Source organism: Astatotilapia calliptera, chromosome 7 (genome assembly GCF_900246225.1).
Source record: "Astatotilapia calliptera chromosome 7, fAstCal1.2, whole genome shotgun sequence".
Lineage (NCBI taxonomy): Eukaryota > Metazoa > Chordata > Actinopteri > Cichliformes > Cichlidae > Astatotilapia > Astatotilapia calliptera.
In genome coordinates this window covers 32,550,219-32,566,375 of record NC_039308.1, presented here as the reverse complement: position 1 = coordinate 32,566,375, position 16,157 = coordinate 32,550,219, and the positions used below count along the sequence as shown (strand labels likewise).

The window sequence follows — 16,157 nt, the reverse complement described above, 5'->3', positions numbered from 1 at the left end:
CTGTTTTAATCATATGTGGTAATTTCTAGCTGTTTCTGTCTTTATTTATTTATTTTTCACAGCCCAAGGTTTCACCATTATGCAAGACAGATACATGTAAAAGATCAGACTCTTGTATAGAGCCACTTTTCATATAATACCATATGCATCAGGGCACAGAGCTGCACAAATAAATAAAACCAATTTTTTTCTAAACTAGTTTTCCACGTTAAAAAAAATAAATAAACAAATATATATATATATATATATATATATATATATATATATATATATATATATATATATATATATATTTCCAATCAGACATTCACGTGTTTGTCGGCACTTTGTTCTTGGTTCCTCTTGTGCCACCCCATTTATAAAATCCTTCAAACGACCCTGAGTAAAGAGCAGTTTATTGTTGTGTCTAATTAAAGATCCATTTACTAACTTATTGGCGTCAGTTGTGACACGAGTGCTTGTTGCTAATTCCCACCTACTAATTGGCTGCATGAGGTTGCGTCATTTCCTGACAGGGGACGGTCAGAAGCGAGAGATCCGCCAGTCTTTGCTCAGTCGCTGTAGTAACGTTTGGGAAGTGGACTCTGAGCTGCAGGTCACCGTCGCACTTCAAGCAAACGGATAATAAAAGCAAAAACCAACAAAGCTCTCTTGTTCCGTGCGGATGTGCATAGATAGATATTTTTTGCGAGCTTGAAGTCGTTTGGAAGTAAAACGGTGACCACAGCGGGATATTGAACTCCTCGAGACGCGGGGCAGGAGCCCAAAAATAAGTTTTCATCCTTTTCTGTTTTCTTCATCGAAGGAATTGTTATTCCTTTTTGCCGAATTTGTTGGACTGAATGCGTGTAATTTTCAGTTCCGGTGTTTATTCTGAACTGGAGTGGGGCTGTTGACGGCGAGGCGGACACCAGAGAAGCGGCAGCTCGGTAGCCACCTGACCTCCTGGAAAATAAGACGGCAGCTGATGACACGCAGGCTGAGAGCTTTACGTGGCACATTAGTAAGCTCACTGACGGAGTGGGACGAGTTTTCCACGCGGCTGTTGCATTCCCAGCCGTGACGCACCGTTTGCGCGTGAAGTTTGCGGAATACTGTTAGCGATATCTAATCAATATTAGCGAGATAATTTGGGTGAACGCTGACATTGAGTTGGGCATAATTCTCTGAACTTCTTTCGTGTCTGCGAGAATAACAGCCTGAAGTGGTTCATCTGTCGGTACCGGAGACCATGGGTATAACCGCGCTGCAAGTGCTCCAGTGGTCGTGATGCCAAGCGCCGGTCTGATCCCGCGCGTCCATCCCGTTATGTGCGCTCTCTAACCCCGCAGAAGTGTGGTGCCGTGTCCCGGTCACACCGCCAGGATGAGCAGCACCGACCTGGAGCGCATGTCGCTCAGCTCTTCGGTAAACTCTGTGGCGTCCAGCGCACGGACGCTGTCAGCTAACGTGAGGAAGCTGCACAACGCGCTCAATCTCCTGCTCAACGATTTCGAAAGGGAGCAGTTCATCCACTGCCTGAATGTCTACCACTCCAAACGCAACGTGTACGACCTGGTGCAGACCCTCAATGTCATCCTCAACGCTCCCAGCAAACGGCAACTTCTGCCCATGCTTCGGCTGGTGATCCCCCGCTCCGATCAGCTCCTTTTCGAGCAGTACACCTCGGAGGGCCTTTACTTAAAGTCGGATTTAGTTGCAAGCAACGGACACGCCGAGCCGTCCCCGGGCGAATTCCTCAGCGCTAGCCCGACGCCCCCGGGGCATTTCTCTCCAAACAACCCCCCCGAGTTTCAAGTGGCGCTGCGGGGCTCTCCGGACAGCTTCAGCACCAGTAGCGACGGGACAGCTCCCCTGGTACCTCTTCTCGGGAGAAACTTTATCCACGAGCCGCCCGGTGAGCTGCGCCAGGTCACCATGAAGCGGCACAAGAGCAACGAGGGCCTGGGCTTCAGTATTCGCGGCGGTTCGGAGCACGGAGTCGGGATCTACGTGTCCCTGGTGGAGCCCGGGAGCTTGGCGGAGAAAGAGGGTCTCCGGGTCGGTGACCAGATCATGAAAGTCAACGACAAAGTCTTCGATAAAGTCACCCATGCTGAAGCAGTGAAGGTAAGCGTTGCATTTTTCTTATTTTTCTTAAACAGCCGAAGCAAAATTCTCTTTATAATAAACAATAGATGTGTTGTTAATATATGTTAGATCCCAGCAACATTGAACTGGCACGAACTCCTGGGAACTACTTCTGCTCTAGACCTCGCTATCCCGTGTATGATTATCCCCCGTCTCGTATTAATTACGTGTTTGGCCTCTGTGTCTGAAATTGACCTCTTGGCACTAACAAGCTCCGATGTGTTCAGGGGAATTAATTTTGTCCACTGAAAGCAGCTTTGTAATATCACTACGCATGTGCTGTAGCAACACTGGAGTGTCAGCTTTAAACTATTACTTCTAGGAAGCTCGTATGTAACCAGACACCTTCAAAGCAGCTGGTAATCATAGAAGTGTGTGTGTGTGTGTGTGTGTGTGTGTGTGTGTGTGTGTGTGTGTGTGTGTGTGTGTGTGTGTGTGTGTGTGTGTGTAATGAGGTCATTAATTTAACGCTGTAACTTAGAATAAAGATGACTTTATCCCCGAGCACTACTGTTAATGACATTGAGCGCAAAGGACACCTATTAGTAAATGAGGTGATAAAAGAGCATGTGCGAATAAGTGTGCAGGGCAGATTGATTTAGGAGGAATTCTATTGAGGACTTGGTTTTATGAGCCTTGTGAACTGTCCATGGTGCTGAAGAGTCCTCTTAACTCTTTTACCTCTTCATCCTGACTTTTCCCCTTTGGCTCAGTTCTTACCCCCATAGGGATTTTTGTTGTGATTGCACTCATTGACACCAAGGTTGTACTCACAGCTCAAGCAATCACAGTTCAAAAGCGCAAGTCAGTTTTAGCAGGGTTGTAAAGTTGCATCTCACTTTAATTGTTTTATGTTGTTAAGAGATTCAGAAACTCACTTTCTTAATGCATAATTACACTGAATATGTAAATATACACTCACCAGCTATTTTTAGTATGCTTGTACCAAATTGGACCTTCTTTTTCCTTTAGAACTAAGAACCCTCCTCAGAGATGTGGTTCCATATTGACATGGATAGCATTAAACAGTTGCTGCAGATTTATCAGCTGCACACCCTCCATGCTAATCTCCCATTCCACCACTTTCCAAAGGTGCCCTGTTGGGTTGGGATCTGTGACTGTGGAGGCCATTTGAGTACAGTAAAGTTATTGTAATGTTCCCAGTTTGAGCTGATTTGAGCTTTGTGACATGGTGCATTGTCCTGATGGAAACAGCCATCAGAAAATGGGTACACTGTGGTCATAAAGGGATGGACATGGTCAGCAATAATAGTCAGGTAGGCTGTGGAGTTCAGTACTGGGGCATTTTGCTGGTGTGTCGTAATCATTATGTGTTGTTGGTCTGGTGTCTCATGGAAAAGAGATTTCATTTCAGAGAAACCTCTTGTCAGAGTTTAGAATATCGGTTTATGGAGCCGGCACATGGAAAAGGGAGCTCGTCAAACACTTTTAGTGTCCATAAGATTTATTTTTCTGACACAGGTTGGAAGTATTAGTTAACAAGATTTAGTTAGTTACAATGGCAATTAAAGATAATGAGAAATGTTCACTTGGTATCCTATGACATAAAATGCGGATGAATGAAATGTGTTCACTCTTTCTACATTGCCATGTGCTGTCTTTGGCCCGTGGGCCACACGTTGAGAACCATGGTTTCAGCACATGGATCTTTTGCACTCAAAGGGTAGAAAGTTCTCTGTTAAAGTCGACGAGCTAAAGAAAAGTAGCGACCAAAAGTGCCAGGTATCTGTAAGCTGCTTTTTAAAATGGTGGTTATCTGTAGTTGAAAGGTCACTGTTATGTTCCCTCCAGCAACCATGGATTATAGCTCAGATTGAGTCCTTTCTAACCTTCACTGGTCTTCAAAAAGTCATCCAGGCTCTGTCTGGTCTCGTCTGGGTTTTTGTAATTCACTTTATTCAGGGCTCAGCCACATGGCAATCCCCCATCTGCGTTTAATCCAAAAAACTGCACCTTTAGGCTTTTGGCTAATGCTTAGACATGAGAACATTTTATGCCTCTTTTCCTTCCCCATGGTTGCTTTAGGGCAAGTTTTGGGCTTTACGGGGTCAAGGTCCCTGACACATAATATTTAACCTCCTTTTGTTTATGGGCCCTCTGTTATCGCCTCTTCATTCCTGGTGTATTCTGTATCGTTTCTTATTGTAGCTTTGTTCATTTGATCTGCCCATAAGGGAGACACATAGGACATATACTTTCATAACCTTTTAGTGCGTTGAAGTGAAGCATTCATTGTCCTATTTTTGTCTTAATAATACATTCTCTTAAATCTGCTGACTACAGTCTTTCACAAAACTGCAGGAGACTGTGACTGTGCCTCATTTATGCATTGGCTGGAATACTAATGGCATGTCTTAGTTTTTTAAATTTTTTTTATTTCTCAATCATTTCAAGTTGTCTCTTATCTGTGGAAAAAATGCCGTTCATCATTGCTATTGTAAATAAAGAAGTGGAGCATTCTCATCCCTTAATTCCCGTCATCAGAATTCAGCTGCTCCATATTGATGATAGCATGTCTATACCTGTGACTGCTACTAGTTACCACTGCTGCATGCCCTAGTGCTGTTATTAGCTGCAAAGTGCAGGCATCCAGCCAGCAGGAGAGGAGCCTTGTCTAAGATAAAGTCCCCCTGGAGGTCATTAATGCTTGAGTTCAGTTATTTTTATGCCTTCTCAGTTTGGACTAAATTTTATTAAAGGCTTTTAGAACTGTAATCAATTTAACCTTTTAAACTCCAGGCCCACTTGAAAGTCCATCAATACAAACTCATGTTGTGCAACCAAACATTGTAAAATATAGTTTATATTCAGGTCAAGATGCTGGGCGACATTGTTTTTAATCTTGTGCTGCATCACTTCTTGTTTGTACACCCTAAAGCTTAATTTGTAATTTTAGGGATGCACCTTGAAGTGTGTGTGTGTGTGTGTGTGTGCGCGCGCGCGCGTGTTCTTGTTTTTGTTGTCTTTGATGTCATCTATCCTCCTTTTCAACAAGAGAAACAAATACATTCTCATTATCAACAGTTTTAAAGTCTTTTATCCTTCCATCACAATGTTTTTGAACATTTATTTGGCACAAAATTGATGGGAAACAAAAGATAAACATCAAACACTGCCATCAGAAAATGCCATCCTCCTAACCAATGGCAGTCATCAATAAGAGGGGAATTTTTAGATGTGGCTTCTGCTTATTTGGTGAAGTCCCAAGAGATCATGCACAGCAGGGCCCTTTTTCTGTATGATAAATAGATTCTGTGGATGACCTGGAAGCCATTTGACCTGTGTTTATGTCTGTGAGCACAGTCAGTGGCAAAGCAGATTTTTGGCCACCAATAACAAATCAATATCAGTTTAAGTGCACCCTATATTTGGAACATTGTTACCGGTTTACCTGTTGCCCGACAGCTCTTCCTGCTGAGGAAGTGAAGCAGTTACACTCTACCAAGCTCCACTGATAAAAGCAGTGATTTTACCCCTTAAAACACAGGAGTTGTTTGTCTACCACTTCTCAGTGTTATAATACATTAATTCAGAACTTAAACACACAAAGTGGATGAACAAGGAGCTGGTCCTGTTTTCTGTGAGGTAAAAATGACTGCTTTTGTCAGTTTTGTCTGGTGGTTTTAAATAGGGCTGAACGATATATCGCATTTGCAATAATATCGCGACATGATCAAGTGCAATTTTCTAACCGCAAAGGCTGCGATTATACTGCGATTATAAGGCTGTCCAAATTACTACCATATCCCAGAATTCATAGCGCGGCCCAGCCAAACTCCAGTTTCCAGCAATGGCGGCCGCTACTAAGTTTTAAAATTACTCATACTAATCTTTCTGGGTCACAAAATAAACTTTTAACATATTTTCAGGCGAGAAAGTAGTTGTGTAAACATCAAATATCTGCTCGGTTTATCAAGATATCCCATATTTGCAAAAGTGCTTCGACGTTTTCAGAGGCGTCTGCTACCCACCAGCTCGACAGCTAGCCGGGAGCTCGAGGGTTACTGATGCGGCCGAGAACGGCACAACTCCCGGCACATCATTTTCAGATCACCGCGGAGTTTCGCTGCTCGGGTTAAACGTAATATATAAGTCACTTAGACAACCTAAAAATGTTATTGTTGGGCTTTTTTCAGTGTTTTGTTTGTTCGTGAGTAAATCGGTTTGGCTGAGATTAAAGTTATTAGATTAGATAAAATAAAACTTTATTAATCCCCCGGGTGGGTTCCTCCTTGGTTTTCACACAGCTGACTAAACGTCAAACAGAAAACTTATTAAACAGAAGTATGAGACAGTCGAGAATTTACGCCAGTGTCTGGTTATATTTTAGATAGCAAGAAGCAGACGGCCGAGTTTATTAAACTCCACCGAGACAGCGGTGACGCTAATCAGAACTAGCCTTCTGATTCAGAAGGCTAGACCGTCCAATTTCACGCCTTTAAACTTTAAAGGCGTGTTTGTGTGTGTGTTTATACAATTGCTATTATGTTAGCACTTTATGTGTAATGTTACTGACTGCAGAGATCAGTAAGATGTGTGTATTTTTTATTTATTAGTTTTATTTATTTAATATTATTTTTTAATTGAATGACTGTCTAGTAGTTCACAGATGTCGAAAAACTGAGTGTGGTAAAGCCACTGATTTTGTTTATGTATATTTCTGCAATCTGCACATTGTACTGACTTTCATTTTAATGTTTACACCAGGGTTCCTTGTCAGCACTTTATGCTCAGATGTTTGTAAGCTAAAAATAAACTATTGTGTATGTTCAAATATACTGTTGTGATTGAAGAAGTTAAATAAAAATGTCAGTCATCAATTCATGCATCACCTCATGTCATCATAACAGAGGTCTGTCTTCCAGGAAAGAACAGTTTAAAATTAATGTAATATAGTATTGGCCATACTATATGATGTATTGCTTGTCTTTGTTTAATAATACAGAAGACAAAGACCTTAAAAAATAATCGCATATCGCATCGCAATCGCAATATTGGGGCAAAAAATCGCAATTAGATTATTTTCCATAATCGTTCAGCCCTAGTTTTAAAAGAGAATTTCTTTCTGAATGTGTTGTTTCTCCAAATCAAGAACTTTGTTGACTGTTGCCACATATCCACTTGCAGCATTAAAATAAGCTATGCAGTTTCTGGAGAAATTGCTGTGGGACTGTTGTTGTTACAGGATTTTGGTCTGTGGCTTGCTGCTAAAAATTTGGTGGTAAATAGGTTTTTATTCTCAAAATGGCGATATTTCTGAGCATCATGCTAATGTTCTAAAATGACCTATGGGGTTTTATTTAGAAAATTTCAGTGTTAAATTATATTGATCTTCAATAAGTATTTAGAGGGTTTCATCTTTGAAAAAAGTGAGTGTCAATTAAATTCCTTTATTATTCTTATAAACTCGGGATTTTTATTTTGAATATCAGAGATATATCTGACACTGGTGGGTTTTTGTTGTTTTTTTTTTTTTTAACAGTTAACTGTTAAGGCCTTTATTTGAAAAATCTCCCATCGTTAGAGCACCTTGATGACATACAATAAATAGTATAGTATATAAGTAAGAGTGGAAATGATCCAACTTTTAATTTGGAAATTCTTTGTTTCTTCTTCTTTTTTTTTTTCTTTTTTTTAAAAGCATATTGTTCTTCTAAGAAACAGGTGACTTTTATGTTCAAACTTGTTGATGCTATCTACTGCTGGAGCGGTGCTGCATGTGTCTCCAGTTTATGTCATTATATTACACAAATTATATTATTTATTTAAAAAAACCAGATAAATCTCAGAACTCTGGTCTCTGCTTTGATAACTGGCTCTCTTGAGTTAGTATTTCTGTACGAGTTGAAGCCTGGTCTCAGGATTTTCTACAACAATCAAAGCTGATATGTTTGCCTGATACATCGTTGCATCTCTAAATAGTTTTCTCATTAGACTCCTTAAACAACAAACCAAAGCACATCTAATAAACTTTTCTGATGATTAACTGACTGAATCTCTGTGTTTATAGTCCTTTCAAAATCCAACAGCCACGTCTGTGAAGCTCAGTGAATCTAAGCTTCTGTCATTTGTGACAGATGAAATTTCACCACTGAATAAGCAGCTGTCTGGACGCTCTTGATGAATCCAGCTGTGACAGCAATTCATTTCAGCAGTCTCGTCGCCTTGAACTGAACGCTCCGAGTATCCAACTTCAACTCTCAGTTTTAATTTATGTTTTTAACGCCAAACCAAATGTTATTAAGGTGGAAATTGTTGCAGCCCTAAATTCTAATCTTCAAGTCCAGAAATAGTTTTCTGCCACATTTACTAAGTGGTTCGAGCTGAGCGATCTCATTAGCTCTGTTTTCAGCAGGAACAGGCAGCTGTTTTTCCACGGAAGATGCTTTGATTGTCCTCCACACTGCAAAAACATCTTTAAAACATGTTGATGTTAATCCCAAAGGCAACCTCTGGCTCTATGAACAGTTACCAAGAGCAATCCCCTCATTTGTAACCCTCCTGGTGACATCATACGAACTCATTAACTTGTAATCACTTGGGATACATCTGATAATTGCTTGTTTTTAAGTTTTGTACTGCAACTATATCCTCTTTAAGATCACATTAATGCGGTAAAGATGCCATTGCACTGAGCTCTCTGAATTAAATTCGGAGCGAAGCATAATAAATGCAAAGTGGGTTAAACATCTGCAGACTCTTCACAGCAGGCAGTCCGGTGCCGTCTGCATGTTGGCACTGCTGAGCTAGACCAACCTCCATCACAACCCTGGATTTAGCTCCAAGCTATGAATCAATTAATAGTATAACGAGATTTCTATCTGCCTCCCACCATCTAATCAACACACTGACCATTAGCAGTCTGTGGAGCTGCTCCGGGCCACTCGGCTCCCGTTCCTCTAACTTGTGGCCAAGTGTTTGCATGTCAATGTCCCTGGCAGCAGACTATGTGTCAACCCAGTGAATTTAAACAGCGGCCAAGTTTTCATCTCTTATTGAATCCCCTCACTCTCTGGTCCCTTTGCAGGATGGTGATAAAAAAGCAACTGTTCCAAACACAGGAGAGGCACACAGTATTTCTTCAGCTCACTGTAGGCTGAGGGAGACGGGTAAACATATCGAAAAGCAAACTCATCTCTTATCTTTTGTGTTCTTTGCTGGCTCTCTGTTTGTTCTTTGTGCTGCTACATCACCGCTCCTCTTTTGTTTCTTCCTCAAATCCTCCTCAGACTTGAAACCAATTAAATTAACAAAATCAGAGAGCCTGTGGCTAATGGTGAGACAAGACTTGCCTGCCTTATTGTTAACGTCTCTGGCCAGGAAAGCAAAATGGATGTCCTTATCCCTATCCTGTCACATCTTCTGACTACCTGGCACGCGGCAGAGACGATGATTAATGAAAAGCTAGTGCTGGGTAGATGCATACTTGGTTGCCAACCCTGGCATTGACTCTGGAGACTGAGGCCAAGGCAGGCTTTTAGGAAGAGGAGCGAGTCGGAAAGAAATTCAGCTGTAAGTTCTTGACACGGGAAACGGGAAACGGCAATCTACTGCTTTCAGAGGCCATCTCCGAACACGGGTTTGCTAAAGTGTAGTGGATTAAGCCTGTGGAGAACTATACAGGAGGGAAAGGACGGTGTGAATGAGTAATGTGCTGATGATAAAATTAGACGCAGAGGCTTATTTAAAGCCAAGCCTGTTGTTGTGGCAGGATTATTGATGCTATTTGTGGGTCTGAGATGGCAGTAAAGGAAAGAACATGCAACAATCTGGATAAGCAAATGAGCAATAGATTTACTTCAGTGAAAATCAAGACTTCCACATATTTGCTAATGAATTAAACAGAGTTGCACAGAATGATCTTTAATGATGGGTTTTAACTGCATGACACGTTTGCTAAGAAACAGTTTTTGGCTCATCGAAAAGAGATGGACCGAAATGATCATTTGTAGCTGTGTTTATTGTTATTAGTAAATATGTGTATATCTGCTTAGGTTTCTAACAAGTACAAATCATTCTTTAGCTGGTAGTTGCTCTGCTTTCTTCACCATCTGAAAAAATGACACTGACTCACAGAACATCTGATTCGGTGCGCACGTTTAAACACAGGATCTAAAAAGGCCACTCCATTGATTTATTGGCTGCCATTAACAACAGTTAGGTGGATGAATGGTTGGATGATTATTTTTTTTCTATACCTGAAATGAAATGGAAAACAAAAAGTAAATACAATTATAGACTAAATTAAAATGGCAGTGGTAACATTTTTTTTTTAATGATTTGAATCAACCAGTCCACATGTTCAGGTTCAGTCATTAATGCATCCATCATGCAGGTCTTTTAATTGCCTTTAGGGTAATAAACACTACAACTGAATGTAAGTAAAGTTTATTATCTGGAACAGACTGGGAAGTTTTCAAGGGCGTACCCTCTCTCTGGCTCTGTGACAACTGGGGGAGCAGCCCACCTACCAGCAGCATTGAACTGGATAATTAATGAATGGGCCATGGCCCCCTGGTGGGGTGTGAAGGTACTGGAACCTGAACTCATCTTGTATCTTATCAATAGAGGGAACTGAAAAAAGAGCAGTAGCTGTCAATGAAAGATGTTACAGGAGAATTAGCAAAGTTCTGTACATAAAATCTAAAAGCAAGGTAAAATGTAAAAGCAAATAAAATTAATGAGTTAAAAACCTAAAAATTGCTCAAATGAAGTAGAACAGCCTAATAAAAATAAAGTACAATGAAAAGTCAAAATAAGATTGAAATGATAAAAAAAGAAGGTAGGGGCGATCGTGGCTCAAGAGTTGGGAGGTCGCTTTGTAATCGGAGGGTTGCCAGTTTGAGCCCCGGCTCCGACAGTCTCGGTTGTTGTGTCCTTGGGCAAGACACTTCACCCGTTGCCTACTGGTGGTGGTCAAAGGGCCCGGTGGCGCCAGTGTCCAGCAGCCTCGCCTCTGTCAGTGTGCCCCAGGGTGGCTGTGGCTACAATGTAGCTTGCCATCACCAGTGTGTGAATGTGTGTGTGAATGGGTGGATGACTGGATGTGTAAAGCGCTTTGGGGTCCTTAGGGACTAGTAAAGTGCTATATAAATACAGGCCATTTACCATTTACAATTTAATAAAAAAGAAGCTCAATAAATAAAATAATTGAATAAAGCTGTGTGTGTGTGTGTGTGTGTGTGTGTGTGTGTGTAGACAGGAATTAATTACAATTCAAATTAAAGAACTAATAAAAGAGGAAAAAAATATGACCAATAATACAAAAACATTACACAAAAGTACAGTGCATTCTTACAAATGAGAAATGACTTGACTGAATAAAAGCTGCAGCTCTCTGAGGGTTTGTTCCAGATCTGGAGAGGGAGCATAGAGATAGAAATTAGAGCCGTTTCAAAGGACCGGAGGGCACTGGATGGTTTATAACATAGCAGCCGGTCAGAAATGTTTTTTAACAGTTTCTTTCTTTTTTTTTGCCTCATAGTTTGACAATCAGGAGCCTGCATGAAGATCTGAGAACTGCCGCATTATGAGCCATTTTCACGGTCTCAGCGAGCACTCGAGAAGCGACGTTCTGAATTAGCTGCAGCTGTCTGATCATCTCTTTAAAGAAGCCTGTAAATGCTCATTACAATAGTCAAGTTGACTTAAGATGGACAAGCTTTTTGAAGTCATGCTGAGACACAAGTAATTTAATCCTTAACAATTCAAGGACTGAAGGCTGACTGCAAAGTGGAGACTAGACATTCAAACAATCATGAAACATCTGTACGCAGTAAATTAAAAATCAATAAATAAATGCTTCGCCAGAGGTTGTTTGGTTTCCCCGATGTATAAAACCTGGCAAGCCTCCTGGCACTTAACAGCGTACACTATGTTACTCTTCGTGCCGGACAACTGGATCCTTGGGGTGGACAAATTTTTGGCAGAGCTTGTTTTTGGGATGTGAACGCCAAAGCAGGGCACTTAACTTGTAACTGAACACTATGACATATATATAATACTTATATATTAGTCTGGATATGACAATAAATATTAATCTTTTTTTTCCGACAAGGAGGAAATATGAGATGAAAGCGCCCACTGATGTCTTCAGCACAGAGACAGACCAGGGACTGAATCATCTGCCAAGCTGCCAAGAATCCCTGCTCAGAGTTTCACTACGAGGGCGGAAAAAAAGCAGAAAAATGATAAGAGAGAAAATAATCCTGACCCAGCCTGACAGGAAAAAAGTGGGAGTATGTGACGGATAGACCAGTTGTGCACGTGTTCCCAACAACGACACAGCGAAAAGAGTTTGTTTAAAAAGTCTTTCACCACCACTGTTTGCAGTTCAGAACTCTGAACGTAGGTTGTTAAGCTGGTTAAGAGCTGTCTGGAATAAACAAGTTTGAGTGCCTTTAGGCTTGGCCTCTGGCCTTGTGTTTACATACTTGTGTTCCTTCATTTCGAATCACACTGACAGCAGATTTGCCTACTGCATCGGCCGAGTTCAGAGTGCATCTTGATGCCTTAAGGCATCCTAAAGGTCTACATTTGTGCTGTTTACTAAAGAGCAGAGGCCACAAATGTTGAGCTCACAGCTAAGGAAAGAAAAATTCCTCCTCTTTCCTTATTCCCAGCTGAACTGCAGCTAACATAGTCATGAGCAAGATAATTAACATCTAAAGGATTAAGTGACCCAGAGTTAAAGAATTCATTGCTGTATGTTGCTGAAAATGATTAATGAAAATGATGAAAGCATGCATACCTAACGAGCCTTTCAGGATGCACAAAACTCTAAAACCAAACCAGTTTACAAGTTGTTTTTGGCCTTTTTCTGCATACATGTTTCCATTATTACAGACTTTAAAAGTCTATTGCCTTACATAAGCACTTCGCTGGGCCGTTGGACAGCATTTTCTTTCACAAGAGGCTCATTTACTGGTGAAAATGCACACTCCTACAAGTAATTCATATTTACAATATACAACTCTGTGTACTTGATATGATTTGTATGAAAGGTGCACTATTAAATGGTCTGTATGAATGCAGTAGCCTGTAGACAATGCCACATCTGTTTCATGTCTTACTGAACTTTTCATGGTGAAGCGAGGGGAACTTTAGCTGTAAAGATTTTTCTGGTTATGTAAGTAATCATTTAAAAAGAAAACTTGACCCATAACGCTTTAGCCAGAGCTTTTATTATTTTTAGATTGTTATTAACACTGGCAATATTCATGAGAATTGATTTTTTTTTTTCTCTGCTGCAAAGACAACTAAAAAAAAAACATTGGCAAGAAAGTAAAGCTAAGTCTTTTTCAGTATGAATTAGTTACTGGGACAGGAGAAGTGAGAAACGTTTGCATTTCATTTATCTCAAAGTTTTTCCAGTAAGAGTACAGTGTATGAGCCATTTATATTCCTTAAATACTACATGCACAAGTGAAGTTTGAGATTTTGGGGGCTATTTTCGGCTTCCATGACACAAAAATGGCCAAAATAATTTGGGCAAATTGGTCCACCTTAACTGAGATAATGCATCACTTGCATATTTATAGAGTGATTTTCACAAACTGTTAATACAAAACATACGTTTTATAAGTAAACAACTGTGAAAGTTTCATGGTGATATCTGTTAATTAAGTATTTTAACCAGTGAATAAATGTTATAAATAAATAAAAATGTAGGAAAGTTTTACAATTCGTATTTTTAGAGGATGGTTTCTTAATTTTTTTTTTTTTTCTCAAAATGTTCACTTCAGTAGTGCTTACATACACCAAACCTACAAGTTTTGATTTGATTTGTTTTCATGCTTAAGATTTTTAGAGTTTGTTTATGTAGTTTTATTTGAAGAACATTTTGACTCCCAAAGGGGGAAAAAAACTTTAATGTGCAAAAAAAAAAACCCCAACAACCCTGAAACAAGCAATTTTGAACTCAGATTGTCTTGGTATTCAAATTTCTCTTGTGGGAATTATGCAAATGATTGCATAATTCAATAGCTAAATGCCTCATTAACTTGAATATAATGTTTCTAATAACTTATATGTTTTTAATGTAAGTACCAAATATGTATTAATTTATTGACTGTAGGAAAGACACTGTGGGGAAACGGTCGGTAAATGAACATGAATGTCAAATATTTTGCATTTTGACAGCTTTCAGCCAGTGTCTGATTCAGTCTGTTATACTGTTGGGGCCCCAGTTAAAAAATCATTTTCATGTGAATGCAATACAGTCCTGTGATTGCTTGAAACTTTTATATTTAATGCAAGTTTTACTTTGAAATGGTTTTCTGCACTTGTGTTGATTTGATGGTTCTGTGACAAAATCAAGAAACAGATTTTGATTTATACTTGTAAGGATTATTTTATTTGGGCAGCAGCTGCCTGTAATTTAAGGGAGGAGATTGAAGGGTTGCGCTGGCTGGAACACTGTGATTTACCCAACGAGCAGGTGTCTCTTTGAAAACTGCCCTTGCGGGTACCCTTGAGCAAGACACTTAGCACCTAACTGCTCCACTGGCCAACAGTTATTTGGCCACCATCTTGTACTGGCTGGCTTCCAGTTGTGACCGTGTGTGTGGCTGTACAAGTGTGAAATGAGTCATGACTTAAGTTTGGAGGATCAGCGCTTCTCCTCCTCCTTATTATTCTTACATTTGACAGCTTGAACTCTCTGCCTCAAGGACAAAGGTACCCCTGCAACGATCCCCTGATGCTGGTCTTTGCCTTTTCCGTCATATCGTCTGCAAGTTTGGACGAAAACCACTGTAAACCTGACGTTATCCTGAGAGAAATGCCTGCTTTTCTTTTTGTTTTCATCCCAGGGTGTGAAATATTGCTGTTCTGTCAGATGATGTCACACACTGGTTGTGGCATCAATGTTGGACCTCGAGAGATTAATGGCCTTCTTTTAAAATGCTAATACACAAAGTGCTTAAAGTTCTCAGACCACCTGTCACAAAAACATGAAAACTATTTTAGAAATCTGTCAAAAAACTTCTTTAAAACTAAAAATCACGTTGCTGTTTATCAGGCAAATAACAGAATTAATTCACATTTTTATTTGAGGCAGCACACTGGACTTCTCAGAGGAGTCAGAAGTGAATCAAACATAACATGTGACGGACTAGAGTTCAGTTTCTGTTTTGAGCTTTGTTTTGCTTAGTTTTCATTCACTGATTTATTTTTATATTTTACTTGCTTTTTACTTTTGCTTCTGGTAGGCTAAGTGGAAACCTTTGGGGTTGAAAATGAAGCCAATGTGAAATGCTAAAAGCTGCAGTTCTTTTAGGAGTCTATGGCTTCCATGTTAAAATGCCAAACTTTGCAGCATTAAAAGACACATTCACAGCCTGTTACACAAAGTAAATAAAACTAAAAGGTTGTTTCCTCCTATGTAAATTAGCTGTGGCTTTGTGGATCGTAAATAAATAAAAACGTCGGTGGTTTGATTCCCTGGCTACTCCAGTCAGGGGCAATAAAAGTAGAATTGCCCCCGATGTATCCATGTGAGTGTAATTTAGTGAATACGGCTTGTAGTAAAAAGGTGCTTTCAGTGCGAGATTAGAATCAGAGGTTCTTTTTTTCACTTAATCGTTTGGCTAATATTAAATGGCTCACTGTGTGATGATCTAAAATGTTTCTGCATTTTGATGAGTAAAATTCTAGCATTTTATTAGCCTGCACTAATTAGCAGGTGTGATTCAAAAACCAATGTGGTATCAGCCAAAAAGCTAGCATTAAGGCTTCAAATTACAGAGTCCAGTAGGTGATGGTGGCTACACTCATGTGTTATACAGTCTGCCATGGTTTGGTTTGATTTAGGCACTGAAAGGTATCTGGTTGGGATAAAACAAGTCCCTTCACATCATTAATGGCATTTTGCGAACTGACACCAAATGTGACAAAAAAAAAAGTATCTTACATCATTATGTGATGAGCTTGGAGTTGCTATAGATACCGGTCTTGCTACTTCCTAAACCCAAAGCAAACCAGAGGACACCTTGTGTGAATATTGG

The 16,157-nt window shown here is 40.1% G+C and overlaps 1 protein-coding gene across 4 annotated transcripts in view; it reads left to right on the top strand.

Annotated features, from left to right (window-relative positions):
- The first annotated feature begins 364 nt into the window (after nucleotides 1-364).
- Nucleotides 365-16,157, top strand: part of whrna (whirlin a) — a 207,919-nt gene continuing 192,126 nt past the window's right edge. For 2 of the 4 annotated variants that reach the window (XM_026174382.1, XM_026174387.1), the window contains exon 1: nucleotides 368-2,109. In XM_026174382.1, coding sequence (XP_026030167.1) covers nucleotides 1,366-2,109 — 744 coding nt within the window. In that variant the 5' untranslated portion in view covers nucleotides 368-1,365. Of the gene's footprint in view, nucleotides 2,110-16,157 lie in introns of all 4 variants that reach the window. The other 2 variants (XM_026174381.1, XM_026174383.1) reach the window with 2 other exon arrangements.